The sequence below is a fragment of the Pseudonaja textilis genome, chromosome 10 (assembly GCF_049901715.1).
Source record: "Pseudonaja textilis isolate UNSWEBS1 chromosome 10, rPseTex1.2, whole genome shotgun sequence".
NCBI classification, from domain to species: Eukaryota; Metazoa; Chordata; class Lepidosauria; order Squamata; family Elapidae; genus Pseudonaja; species Pseudonaja textilis.
The window spans coordinates 8,588,043-8,602,905 of NC_141999.1; the positions used below are offsets into that span (position 1 = coordinate 8,588,043).

General features: G+C 43.1%; 1 protein-coding gene across 1 annotated transcript; it reads right to left on the reverse strand.

Annotated features, from left to right (window-relative positions):
- Positions 1–342: 342 nt before the first annotated feature.
- PPT1 (palmitoyl-protein thioesterase 1) lies at positions 343–14,370 on the reverse strand. Its single transcript, XM_026702641.2, has 9 exons — positions 14,245–14,370; positions 10,591–10,700; positions 9,645–9,772; positions 8,975–9,045; positions 5,843–5,942; positions 5,018–5,108; positions 3,979–4,077; positions 1,995–2,066; positions 343–1,167 (listed from the first exon to the last, which is right to left on the reverse strand). The coding sequence occupies exons 1-9, from the start codon at positions 14,360–14,362 to the stop codon at positions 1,045–1,047; spliced, it is 912 nt and encodes a 303-aa protein (XP_026558426.1). The 5' UTR covers positions 14,363–14,370; the 3' UTR covers positions 343–1,044.
- Positions 14,371–14,863: the final 493 nt, after the last annotated feature.

Genomic DNA, 14,863 nt, shown 5'->3' on the forward strand with positions numbered 1-14,863 from the left:
GTTTCATTGTTGGTTTTCTATAATTCTCACCAGAATGCTTGTTATCTCCTGCTTAAATAATCTCTGCCTTGAGGTGCTTTTAAAATATACTGCCTGGATGAATCTGTAGCTTACTTAGGGTTGGCTCAGCCCGATACTGGCTGAGGAATTCTGGGAGTTGAAGTCCCCATATCTTCAAGGTTGAGAAGCATTGGGTTAGGCTCCCAATACATTAAGCCCGCTTAGCTTATGATGTAATGCTTTATGGAATTACAGAAAGTACAAATTGTCCAGTCAAGTATAATTATCTACAGATGATGTGTTGATAAGTCACTTTAGCCCTGAAGTTAACCACCAATGCGATTTAAATTAATACTGGTTTTATTAGACTGTGTAGAGTTCCAAAATACTCCTCTTGTAATCCAAAGAAAGTTATGAATTAACATGATTTCAACATATTTTAAATCTTGTGCCCCCTGTTTTGGGAAATCTAATCAATGGCTTTTCTATCAGAATTCCTTCCAGCATTGACAGTGATGCCTTCTACCCATGAAAGCTCACAGTTTTCAGACAAAAATCTCAGCTGCGGAAACACCTCACCCCTCCATGCCTCATTCAGAGTGCAGCCCTATTAAACCTATTCAATATCTCCATTCAGAGCAACTACACAATGGCATTTACGGTGCTTTTGAATTTCTTTAGACTGACACTTTAACAAAATCACAGAAGTGGTCCCTCTGTCAAATGTGACTTGTATCGCAAGCACCTGATGTGGAAATTTTACACGGTGAGAATGGTATCAATTACACCCTCCCCAAACAATGGTGACAGGCTCATCTACAGCAGGCAAGTCCTGGAGACGAGGCCAGGTTGGGTTTTGAAAAAGTTTTAAATACTTGCAGTTGAACGTGACTAAACTGTTAATCCTGAAACGGAAGAGTAGCCTAGCAGGTTAGTAGAAACAGCTTGTCTTTCAAGATAGCCCTCTGTGAAACATATCCCACCTTGCCATGAAAATACCTCCAGCCACCAAACCCTACGCTAGAACAGCCTGGCTCATCGGCATCACTGCAGAAATGGCAGTATGTTCTTGAAGAACCACTCTTTGGAAAAGCGGAGATGGTCTCCTTCTGCCTGAAGGAACACCAGCTTCCCTGCTTGGTCCATTTCCTTCAGGCCCAAACGATCCTGCAAAGAAGGAACAGGCCAGTTAAACATTTAGTCAGAAACGAAGAGACAAGACAACAGCAACGTGCACACTGTAAGCCAGCCAGCCACATTCCACCATAACATTTAGGGTGTAAGGAAGACATCTGGCTTCATTGAGTAATTCATAGGTTCACGCTTTCTAGGGTTTTGCTCTGTACAGCTGGAAGGTTTGGCAGGTGGCATCATCTAGCCAATGTTAAATAGCTGAGCTGTGTTAGTCTTAAATGGAGGTATGGGGCTCAGAGCTATAAATTAGACTGGGAAGTAGACAAAAACTTCAGGCAATAAGCAAACCTCGGGTAGCCAATCCAAACCAGAGTTGGAAATAACCATTTTTATAGCACACAGACATAGCTGCAGTCCTTTCTTGACCTAGTTTGTTAGGTAGCCACAGTTCTAGAGCAGTGGCCCCCAACTTTTTGGCCACCAGGGATCAGTTCTGTGGAGAGGGGTTTTTCCGTGGACCCGAGGATACGTGGTTTCGCAGGCTCCCTGAATTCCATGGATGGGGCTTCGCTTGTTTGCGTGACCCAGTTTGGGGCATGCTGTGTGCCCAGTGCCATCCCACAGATCGAGGGTTGGGGACCTCGGCTCTAGAGGTGCTTCTGCTGCCTGATGGGTTTCCAATCCCAGAAGCAATTTTTGAGGTCATATTTATATAGACCTCTCTCTGATGTAGTTGCCTGAACAGAGAAATTATGCCTATTACCATCATGCTGGCTGCAATGTCAGATGGGAAGTTTGTCTCAAACTAAGTTGAGTTTTCAGTAATTCAAAGGAAAGAGAGCAGCACTCAAGGTAATCACCTCCGTGTAGAGTGTCGTCTCTTGAAGAGGAATGGTCTCCTTAGTCTGGCCGCTCCGGTAGTAACCAAACCACTTGGAAGGAAAGAGAACAAGGCGGCGTTAAAATTTATTGTGATCCCGAAGGTGTTTTTTTTTTTTTTTTTTCAAGAGGCAACTGGACTTTCTGGTTTTCCTTTGAAGATGTTTTGCTTCTCATCCAAGAAGCTTCTTCTTTATTGTGGGGATCAATCCCTGGAAAGAAGCTAAGAGCCAACTTCTCAGGCTTCTTATCCTAATGAGGACTTCTAGTGATTGGAGCTGGATTCTCAAAAGTGGGAGAGGGAGAAAAGCGATCAATCCCCTACACCCCAAAAGGGGAGACCTGCCAAGAATACCACGTTTGAGGATGCTGTACTCAAAAGTGGGTGTCATGCCCCTGTCAGAATCTGATTCCGTGGGAGAGGCCGAGCAGCTGAATATTGGCTGTGGAAGACACTGGGGAAGGGCACAGTCTGGCTGGGCAGAGCAAGGGAGAGGGAATTCAGAGGAAGACCCTCTTCATCCTAGGGCACGGAGGGAGGAACGGAGAAGGGAGCAACGTGAGTTGCGTGGTTTGCGGGGGAGGAAAGGGCCTTGATTCCCTTCATTACCTGCAGCTGGGAACACAGTGTTTAAAAAAGGGAGTTTGCGCACAGCAACTTGTGGGAAGCAAATCGTGAGTTACCCAACTGCTTGTTGGCCTTTGAAGTCTGCAATTACTTATCCTGCCCTGTCCAGTTAATTGCTGCAGCGTGGTTTGTGTGGATTTTTATTTACAGTTTGTATGCACTTTGTTTTCGGACTGAATTTCCTCCACTTAAAGACTGTTCTTGGGAGAGTTTTTTCTCCAGCCAAAGGTAACTGGACATTGGGGGCAGAGTTGGAGATATTAAAGGGACTCTTCTTACTGATGTGACTGTGTTGTCTTTGTGCCACGCCCCTTTGGGTCATCACATTGGGACAGGTGGTCCTTGACTTCTAACCATTCATTCGTTCAAAGTTACGCCACTGAGAAAAGTGACACATGACTGGTCTTTACCCTTAATAACCATCACAGCATCCCCATAGTCGCCAATATCAAAATTTGGACACTTGACAACCGGCATGTATTTATGATGGTTGCAGCTTCCCAGGGTCAGTGATCACCATTTGCCACCTTCCCAGCCGGCTTCCAACAAGCGAAGTCAAACAAGTGAAGTCAAGGGGGAAGCTGGATCCACGTAATTTACTTAGCAACTGGAATGATTCGCTTCACAATCATGGCACAAAAGGTCATAAACTGCTGGTTGTCACCTTTAAAGCCCTTCATGGCTTGTGACCGGGTTATCTGAGAGAGCGTCTCCTGCCGGTCACATCTACCTGACCCATTAGAGTAGGGAGGCAGGGAATGCTGTGGGTCCCACACCTGAGGGAGATACACCCGATGGGACCTAGAAGAAGGGCCTCCTCTGTGGTGGCTCCCTCTCTCTGGAACATCATTCCCCCAGAGATTACAATGGCCCCCTCTCTAATACTCTTCCGGGAGGCACTGAAGACCTGGTTCTGCCAGCGGGCCTGGTGAACCCAGAGTGGGATGGAGCCCATCAGATGGCTCGTGTGATCTGCTGTCGTTGGGGCGGGGTGTGTGTGATTTTATTATATTAATTTATTTGATTTTTTAATTAGTTTTATTGTTTTAAATGAGGCTTTATATTCTGTAAGCTGCCTTGAGTCACCATGGGTGAATAGGCGGCAATATAAATTCAATAAATAAGTAAATAAAATCAGTTGCGACTCGGTTTAACAATCACCTTGCTTAACTGGAAATTCTGGTCCAAACTGTGGTCATAATTTGAGGACTACCTGGAGGTTTTTTTTGTGTGTGTGGATTAAGAACTGCCTTTGGGCAACACACAAAAGCTAAATCCCACTTTGATTTTCAGGTGGGCACATCTTTCGTAGCACTGAACCCTTCTGAGCTGCTCACCTCAGAGGCCGGGGGATCTACCATTGTGTCATTGAGGAACCGCACCATCACAAACTTTTTCAGAGTCATCAGGTTTTTCTTGTAAGTCTCATTGATGACCTGGAAAAACAGGTAGGGAAAGATAAATTGCAGAAGAGTGTTAATGGCAGAAAACATCAGATTCTACTTTAAAACAGTATCTTGCTGCTACTGTTACTGTTTAATACCGGATATATATAAACGGGGAAGGATAGGTTGACATATTTCTTCCTCAAAGATTCCAAAAAGACTTTTAGTAAAAAAAATGTAACACAATGGAAAGTTGACAGAACAATGCGGTATAAAGGGGATTTCTAAGGCATTGAACACACCCAGACCTGATTTGTTTCTCTAAAGCTGCTGTGTATTTTGTCTACAAACAATGTCCTAGGATTAAAGTGTAGAACCAGTTCTGGTTTTGCTAACTGAATTTCCTTTCAAATGATTCAAAACTCACTCTTTTTCAGGTAGATGTCCCATAGATTAGAGCCGTGTTTCTCAACCTGGACAACTCTTAAGATACAGATAGTTCTCCACTTACAACAGTTCCCTTAGTGACCATTTGAAATCACAACAGCACTGAAAAAGTGACTTATGGCAGTTTTTCACACTTATGAAAAACTAAATGGGACAAAACTCACTTAGCAAATTTCTCACTTAGTAACATAAATTTTGGGCTCAGTTGTAGTTGTAAATTGAGGACTGCCTGTTTGTGGAAATTCTGGGCGTTAAAAGTCCACATATCTTGAAGTTGTGAACGTTCAGATATACTGGTTTAAAGTCCCTGCGTTTGCACCTCTACTAAGCTGTGGTTTGTTGATTCATTCCCAGTCATTCATTTATTTTAATTATTCAACTTATATGCCACCCATCTCGTCAAAGGTGAGTCGAGGCAGCAAATTACAAATTGCAAACCCTGCGGCTCGTTTTCTAGCAAAGAAGCACTTCAACATAATGTAACATGCAAATCAGAATAGCCTAGCCTGTTTTTGCATTGATTAGAGAGTTGGGTTTGGCCTACCCGCTCCTGGTTGATGTCCGCCAAGAAGAGACTGCTTCTGCGGTATTGCTTCTCATTCACCGGATCATGCCAGTATTGTGCCTGGACTAGGCTGTGGGAGAGAGAGAGAACAGGTCAATCCGCAAATCATAAAAGAGCTTTTGAATTTTTCCCATTCTACCCATTTCTCCCCCAATATATATTGGGGCACCTCCTATCTATCTATCTATCTATCTATCTATCTATCTATCTATCTATCTATCCATCCATCCATCCATCCATCCATCCATCCATCCCTCCCTCCCTCCAGTGATGGTATTCAGCCGGTTCACACCGGTTTGGGCAAACCGGTAGCAAGGATTTGGCATGGGTTGCCGAACCGTTGGTAAGTTTTGGCTGGCCACGCCCCCAACCCGGTCGCCACTGGCTCGCTTGCCCCGCCTGCCTGATGCTTGCTCACCCCACCCGCTTGTCGCTCACCCCTTAAAGTATTTTCCCCCCTCTCGACAATCAGCTGTTCATACAATCAGCTGTGCTGGGATTCCCCTTGCAGCCCCACACCCTCCATTTTTTGCCTTCCTGAGCCCCAGGGGAGCCTTCTGGGAGCAAAAACGCCCCCCCAGGAGGCTTGCCTGAGGCCCAGAAGGCCCAAAAAACAGTGGGGGGGTGGCTGCAAAAAAGGGGGAAGCCACACCCACCCAATCACATGGCCACACCCACCTGGCCACGCCCACAGAACCGGTAGTAAAAAAAAATTGGATCCCATCACTGCATTTATCCATATATGTATGTGCATGTGTGTTTGTGTGTATGTCTTCATCTGTCTCCGAAAAAAGCCAAACTCACCGACGCTGAATTGCATCTGCGTAAGCAATATCCAGCATTTTTCTCAACCAGTCACAGATATGCGAGCTCTCCCCAGGGCAGTGTGGGAAACCGAAAACACCTGCAGCAGGAAGGGTGTCATTGAGGAACTGCACATGGTCCTAGCTTGTCAAACAAGCCCAGAAAAATTCTGCCCCCACCCCTGCTCCCCTGACACTAATGCATACAGGTAATCCTTGACTTACAACCATTCGTTTATCCTAAAGGGTTCTGAAACCTGAATATGAAAACTGAAGAAGCTTCTTGGATGAGAAGCGAAAAGTTTTCAAAGAGAAAAAAAAAATCACAAGTTTGTCCAGTTACTTTTGGGAAAAAAACACCTTTGGGACAACTATGACTTGGATGATTGAAAATCTCCATAGACAACCTTTCGTTTCAAAGTTACAACGGCACTGGAAAAAGTGACTTATAATCATTTTTCACATTTACAATTATTGCAGCATTCTCTTGGTTCATGTGATCAAAATTCGGATGTTTGGCAATTGGCTTGTATTTATGACGGTTGCGGAGTCTTTTGCAACCTTCTGACAAGCAGAGAAGCCAGATTTATTTAATGACCATGTTACTGACTTAACAACTTCAGTGATTCACTTAACAATTGTGGCAAGAAAGTTGCAAAATGGGAAAAAATTCACTTAACAACTGTCTTGCTTAGCAATGGAAATTTTGGGCTCAATTGTGGTCATAACTCGAGGACTACTTGTATTTTTTGGCATGTCAATGGCTGAAAAGTTGAGCGGTGGAGGTGAGGAAACAGTTACTTATCTAGCAAGTCACCTACTTTAAACAGAAATCTTTATTAGTTGTAGGATATCTAAAGTCTTCAAAACAGGGTGCACATGATTCAATACTGTGTGGACACTTCTCTGGGATCAGGGTGGTACATTTTGTACAGAGAAGAGCAACCAGGATGATTAGGGGACTGGTGACTAAAACATATGAAGAACGGATACAGGAACTGGGCCTGGCTAGTCTAGTGAAGAGAAGGACCAGGGGAGACATGACAGCAGTCTTCCAATATTTGAGGGGCTGCCACAGGGAGGAAGGGGTCAAGCTATTCTCCATAGCACCCGAAGGCCAGACAAGGTATGGAATGGATGGAAACAGAACAAGGAGAGATTCAACCTGGAAATAAGGAGAAACTTTCTGACAGTGAGAACAATCAACCAATAGAACAGCTTGCCCTCGGAAGTTGTGGGAGCTTCATCGCTTGAGTCTTTCAGGAAGAGACTGGACTGCCATTTGTCAGAAATGGTGTAGGGTCTCCTGCTTGGGCAGGGGGTTGGACTAGATGACCTATAAGGTCCCTTCCTACTCTGATTATCTGTTAAGCAATCTGTTATATGTTAACATCACCCCATCAGCAAAACAAAGTTAGGCAAAGTTAGCAAAGTATGGGTTGATGGAATCCCCATTTTTCTAGGTATATGTAGTCTATCCAATGCTTTGCCCAACACATTTTTCTATTCTTTCCTATTGAAATTGTGCAGAAAATTGTGCTCTCAGAGTTCATCATTGGTTTGCCACCAAACATCAGCAACATAATATCAGAGGTAGGGGTTAATAAAAAAATTAATTCAGAGTCATGTGTTGCCTAACTCTAGTCCAAACACACAGAAACTTGGAAATGAAATTACATAGACGGGAAAAATGTAATTCATGCTGTTAAGGGAATTAATTCCAAGTATTCTCTGTCCGTAATTATCAGAATTACTGGTTGGGGGGTGGACTAGATGACTTATAAGGTCTTTTCCAACTATGTTATTCTATTCTGTTCTGTGATTAGACAACAAGTGTTTGGGATCTTTCAATTAAAAAAAAAACATACTTAAAATAACAAAATCAGATTGTATTAGTCAAGAAACAGAAGGTAACGTTGAGAAATTAAAACCCAGTAAATTGAATTTTAAATCAGAAACAGCAAGTTTAGACAAAGACCTCTTAGTAAACCCGTAGTTCAGGTTTAACACCCACTGGAGTTTCTCCAGCTGAATCCCATGGGAGTTTGATAGGGGTTCATTAGAGACTAAGAGGGAGGGGCAGAGATAACACAAACACACCCAGTTTTCTATCACCAGAGCTTTGCCTCTTGATCACAAGTTCTGGATTGGGGCTTTGTTTTCTTTAAACTAACAAGTTCCACAGCCTTCAAAAGTTGGGAAAACCCTGCAGTTAAGACTGGGATGCTGGAAATTGGATGCTGGTATTTTCTGGTAGTATATCAAGAGTAGGAAACCTATGAGCAGCAGCACACAACCATCAAAGATCCTTCGATCAAGTGCTGACATTGTAACAAGTAGCCATTTTCAACAGCACAATTATCAGTAGATTTGGAGGTCTGGGGGTTGTGTATAAGTAGAGCAAAAATGGCAGCACAAGAGTGTAAGCTGCACAACTCCCTTTCTCACTCTTAAACCCCCATCCTCTCCAAATTTCAACATCAAGCCACAACTGTGTTAGAAGATTTTTGGCTCTTCCCCTTCTTTGATATCGTTGCAGCCCTTGACTCAAGAGAAGTTTCTTCCTTTGTAGCAGATAAAAATTTTACGTGCCGTTAAAAGGGAAAAAAAAGTCGACCAGAGCACTTCCAGAAATAAAAAAAATACCAGGAAGATTGTGTTAAAACACAATTGTGGCTTGATGTTGAGGTTTGGGAAAGATGAGGGTTTAAGTACGTTGAAGATGGCATTTAATTTTGTTGTACGAGGTGCAACAATAAAGTAAACTAAAAACTAAAGAGTGGGAAAGAGAGTTGTGCAGCTTATAGTCTTGTGCTGTCCTTCTTCCTCTACCTATAGACAACCCCCATAGCTCCAAATCTAATGAAAATTGTGCTGTTGAAAAGGGGTCTTTTGTCATTGAATTTCAGCATTTGATCAGAGGGTCGCTGGCAGCTCATAGGCTTCCTGGTTCTGATTTTCTACCAGAAAAAAAGCTACTTTCGGTGTCTCAGTGTTTTTGTAGGGTTTTCCCAACTTGGATCTTGGATCCTTCATAACCAGCAGACCTTGAAAGGGTCAAATTCCGCCTTCTTTATAAGGACAGATTTTATGATGTCCTAAAACTATGCTCATCTTTGAAAAACAGGGTTACCTTGTTGTTGACCTCCTATGGAAATCAGGTTGAACATAGGTGGAGATGGACACCTTTGCACCACGGCTCTCCTAAGGAAAGGGGAAAAAAAAACCAGATCACTACCAGAAAGACGTCTTCTACCACAAAACAAAACCAGGAATCCACCTTATTAAAATTTCAAGTGTTGTGGTTCAGCATTAATCATTGGTGTTGCGTAAGTTGGGACAGGGATGGGAATTGAAGTTCCAGAATATCTAGATCGCCCCAGGTTGGGTGGCATAAATTGTTGCTGGGTTCAGTGAATCCTGTTTGTAAAAATAAGGTAGAACTGGCAGCATGAGCAGAAAACTAAAAGCTATAAATCATGCTTTAGAAACTATCATGGCTGGTATTACATAGGACACTAAGCCAAAACCAATGAAGGTGGCATTGTGGCCTTGTTTAATGAGTGGACTGGTCAATTTAAAACAGATAGGCACTTTCACTGTATCCCAGACAGATCTACTCTGAGCTGTGATGGCTCTCCAAGAGATTGGCTCATCAGCTGCCTCTCTTTAATGGGAGAAATCAAGGACTGAATTCAGATTTTCAGGTATGCAACTAGGAATTCTACCACTAACATGAGGGCATTCCATTTATTGACACCATTCCCCAGGGTCTTCCATTATCTCCTATTTGAAATACTTACAAGAACTGCCCGCCCTGTGAAAAGCCCATGGCATTGTAGCCACCTTGAAGATTTGGATCTTCAGAAAGCTGGTCACACACTTTCTTGACTTGATCATTGACATTCATGAAGAAGCTGTTCTCCATGTCCTAAGGAAAAATGAGAGGTTGATGAAGAGTGGCTAGCCAGCTGTGAGAACTTCAATAGTTTGGCCTTACAGATAAGGTAGGAAACCTGTTCAGAAAGGCATGATCTGATTTCCAAAGTCCTAGAGAACAGGTCTATCAAGAGCTACCAGCCTTGATGACAAGGTACAGTCTCCAAATACACCTCTAACACCCGGTGCATGGGAACAACAATAGGAGGACTGCCTTTGTCTTATATTGCTCAGCTTCCTAAAAACATCTGGTGTGCTACTTTATGTAGAAGAGCAGGCGGAGCTGGGGGTGGTGGAGTTAAACATGCCATCAGTTTAGAGTCCTTGTATTACTACAAGCACTCCAAGGCCAACACTTCCTGAATTCAGTTAACCTTTCTCTGGTGCGAATTTACTGTAAGTGTTGAACTTTAGTTGATCAGATTCTTCTGTATAAGCTTCAATAAACCTATACTGCAACCGAACTGATAGTCCTGATTCTTTGTACCTGACATCTTCTGACAGAAACTAGGTGTGTCTTGGCTTGAATCGGTGGGCCTGCTCTCAGGTTTCCAAACTTCAAGGTTCTTTGTTTATGGATACTTCTCCCTCTTCATCCAGATGGTCCACCCAATCAACTAGAAGTGCACAAACTATTTTGACTTCAAAACACCCCACCTCAAGTACAAAATAGGCTGTTCCAGCACCCTACAGCACCCTGGGTGGACCAGCTGCATCCAAGATTTTGACTCTTCCTTTTAGAAAAGAGTCTAAAAACATCTAATTCATATGTCTGCATGCTGAAAGCACATATTGTATGAATCCACTCACATCAATTAAACTGTTGCCTATCTTCAAAGACAGCACATAAATTCCTGGGATTTTCTCTTCCACAATTTTTTTAATATATCCCATGCTTACGGGGTTGCAACAGCTATCTCCTATAATGTAAAAAAGAAAAGAGAGAAGTTTAGAAAATCAGAGTGGCTGTTGGTCCAGGTTCCTTGATTATTAATAGCATTAATGGCATTTAGTCAAATAATAAGCAAATGTTTAAAGATGTGTTTTAAATTATTAATATATATAAAAGCACTAGAACGTTGCATAAAATGGTATAATTCCGGTTTTCTAGCAAGGAAAAGCTGCTTTAGCTGACCTTTGAAACCATATTATACTTCAGCTCACAGATTCTTCTAAAATTCAGTCAGCTGGTTCAAATGTAAGCATAGACTGTCTGTTAGGAATAACAAGGTTACCTAACGTAGTTTGGGTAAAATATATATAAACTATGATTGTAAGTTTAAGTGAGTGTCACTTTAAAAACTGCAAAGCATGTAATTTTGGGTGTGGTGTAAAACCACCATAAGAGGGAGCAAGAGAACCTGATTGATTGCTGACAATTACTGGATTGCATGGTTTGTTAGCTGCGTATTTTCCCCTACTGCTGAGTTGCTGAAGGAAGAGAGGAGTTTTTGAGTTCTTCATATCTCTACTGCAAGGAGATATATCACTGGACTGATATTTGTAAGTTTACTGACCTCTCTTTTTCATCACTGGAATTTGCAACTGAATAATCCCTGAACGGACTGAACTAGTGAATGATATATGGACTGTTTTGACTATGCTATAACTCTTACTGGAATAAACTATTTAATTAGCACTGTGTATCTGTTTTACTGAGTGTAAGCTACAAAAACGTTTATCTCACATATTTTGCCTGCCTGCCTGACAGCGGTGCAGATCCTGCTAGGGTGTATCCCTAACACTGTCACCTGGCTAGTTCTGAATAAACATAGCTGGTTTCTTGCTATCTGTATTATAAATATATTATAAGTATTTATGTGCAAGAAATTTCATCTTAAAACAAGAGTCTATGAAAACAGAGGATGAGCTACTGACGTAAAGATTATATATCAATGAATTTGATCTAGTCTTCATGATACCAATCTCTTCCAAATCCAAGAAGACTCTGAGGCAGGAATCACGATAAGCAAATCTTCCAAAAGAAATACGAACTATTGTCTCCTGCAACCACCCTTTTGCTTCTATTTATTCCCCAGGGAAGGGCCATTCAGCATCCCCGTGTGCCTTTCTTCCTGAGTCAGCCCGTTCCTCGGTAGTTCTTCCCTCCTGACAGTTCTGCGTATATGCTGGAACAGGCTTCAGCTGTACTTCTTCCCCACTTATCTCCGACACCCTAGGCAGCTGGGAAATGTCGAACGGCTCTGGCCCTAACTCTGCTTCCAACGCAGAGCATCCATCAGAGCATTCCCCAGACTCCAGCACTAGCCCAAGTTCCTTCCCAACCTCCTCATTGTCTGAGTCTACTGCCAGCTCTGCTGGCAGCTGTTGGGCCACAACAAAAGCTACAAACAACCCAGATTCGAAGTTCTGACATACACACACAATGATCACATTCTGGGTGTTCAGCAACTGGCATGTATTCTTGTGCCCTTTGCAATGCCCTACGGTCACATGAGCACAATTTATGATATGTTTTGCCAGAAACCAGCATTCCTGCAAGGAACATCCATTGTATAAATAGGTTTGCTTAAGGACTGCTGTGTTTTCTTAATGTTCAGGGCCTTTTGTGAATGTGCACAACTATTATTCTTCAATGTGCATGAGTATTATTCCTGGCTCAATTACAGTTATAAGTCAAGTCAACTTGTATACTAAAAGAAAAGGCTAATCTTCCATTTTACGAATTATAACCATTCTCAATGCATATTTACCCACCCCCCAAAGATGAAGGAATCAACTCTTCCGCTGCAGAGGGAAAAAAGGAACTATTTTAAAAACAGGAACTTGCCTTAGTCATCACAGCTTTCATTTTTATACCAGCCAGACAATTTCTACAGCAAGAAACATCAGCTGCTTTCATATTTCAGCCTCTAAATTCCGTGAGACTTTTGTAAGTAAATCATTTTCACAACAGAGCTAGTATTTGATTCCAACCTTGGTGTATTTGAATCTATTAAGGGCATACCACCAATATTATATTTTAAGTTAGTGTTTGCCACATGAAACTGACTATTCATATCAATTCAGAAACTCCCATGAACTCAAAGGCATTTATGTTACTTCCAAATAAATATGTATAGGATGTTGATGTAATTAATTTTCTACCAGTGAGCAATTAACTGATTACAAATAAAAGTTTGCCAGAGGCACCACCATTCTTCCACTAAGCATATGAAAAAGAAAAAAAAATAAGAATCCGACCATGATTAAATGTGTCACCATGTGTGCCCTTTACATCACAATATAGAAAATGAGTACAATAATAAAATGTAATTTTACCAACTGTGCAAAACTCTTTTTTTTAAAAGGTTAAGGGAGTATATAACCTAAAAGTCACCTCCAATTTTATCGCCCCAAACAAAACCTCAGGAGGAAAGTTGGGTGAGTGCAACTGATTAACCTGAAACCATTCTTGAATTCCACTCCCAAGGAAATACATGTCTGGGTGTCTGTCCAGTATACTATCTGGGATTATGTGTAGGACAGGGTAGGGTGCCCTACTCTGGGCAGGATGTCCAATCTTGACAACTGGGTGGACTTCAACTCCCAGAAGTCCCCAGCCAGCCATGTAGGATCTGCTTGCCCCATAATCTACAGGTACTCCTGGAGTTACGACCACAATTGAGCCAAAATTTCAGTTGCTAAATGAGACAAGTGTTAAGTGAGTTTTGCCTCATTTTATGACCTTCCTTGCCACAGTGGTTAAGTGAATCACTGCAGTTGATAAGTTAGTCATCTGATTGTTAACTGAATCTGGCTTCCCCATTGACTTCGCTTGTCAGAAGGTCGCAAAACCATCATAAACATGAACCAGTTGCCAAGCTCCTGAATTCTGATCACATGATTGTGAGGGCGCTGCAAAGGTCGTAACTTTGAAAAAACGGCCATAAGCCACATTTTTCACTGCCGTTGCAACTTTGAACGGTCATTAAATAAACTGCTGTTAAGTCGGGGACTACCTGTAGTAGTAGGAAGAAGCTAGGGCACCCCTGAAAGAGATCAGCAGAGATGGAAAACCCACTTTCTCTGAGGTGGGGGGTCATCCTCCATTGCAAAAGAGACCCCCCTCCAGATCAGGTGTGCCTCCATCCTGGAGGTGTTTTGTCCAGTTCAGATTCGCCTGACCCCACAAACGGTCCGATTAACAAGATTTACTGGTTTCTACTGGTTGGTTTTCGATTTTAAAGTTGTTTTAACTGAGAGCCATCCGGTTCCTGTCAACCGCCTGGAGGCGGCGGACCTAAGATTTCATGCATAAAGTTACGGCTAACCAAATAAGGTTTCCCCGATACAGGGAAGCGTTGGCGCACAAGCCCCATCACCCCCAGCCTTGACTGCGAAACAGAAGCGAAACCAAGCCGCTCTGGCTTCAAACCGGCTGCAGCTGGAACTGGAAGGGACAAGTCCCCGAGACTCTCTGAATCCTCCACCCCGCCTCCCCTCGGGCAAAACCTCGCTCACCCATGCCGTGCCAGATGACCAGCGGCACCGGACCGGCAGCGGTCCCCGAGCTCCGACGGCCAAGCCCGCCCAGCAGCAGGAGCACCGCAAGCAGCGGCAGCCTCCCGACCGGCGCCATCCTCGAAGGATCATGTGACCCGCCGCCCGCTCGGGCGTCACGTGACAGCACCGCCGGCTTGGCCTCCCCCGGGGCCGGTGGGGGGTGGTGGATGGCAAACAAAGCCTCGCTTTCCCCCGAGGCGCTCTGGGAGTTGTAGTTTCGAGGGTTTGCCTTGGGAAAAGTTTGTTTTTTTCGTCCATTTCAGAATTCGTTGCATCAATTTCATTTAGGAAGGGATGGGGTTATTATGGCAGGTTGGCTGTTCATTCAGCCAATGAGGATGACAGGAGTGTGGTTTAACAAGGGTTAAACTAAGCCAGAATGATTGGTTCCATTCAGTCTAGTGTCCCGAAATATATTATGATTGGACCACAATTTATGAATTTAGACAAATGAAGAGAAGTCAAGTCTCCAAACTTGGCAACTTTAAGACTTGTGGACTTCAACTCCCAGAATTCTCCAGCCAGCTATGGAGAGTTCTGGGAATTGAAGTCCACAAGTCTTAAAGTTGCCAAGTTT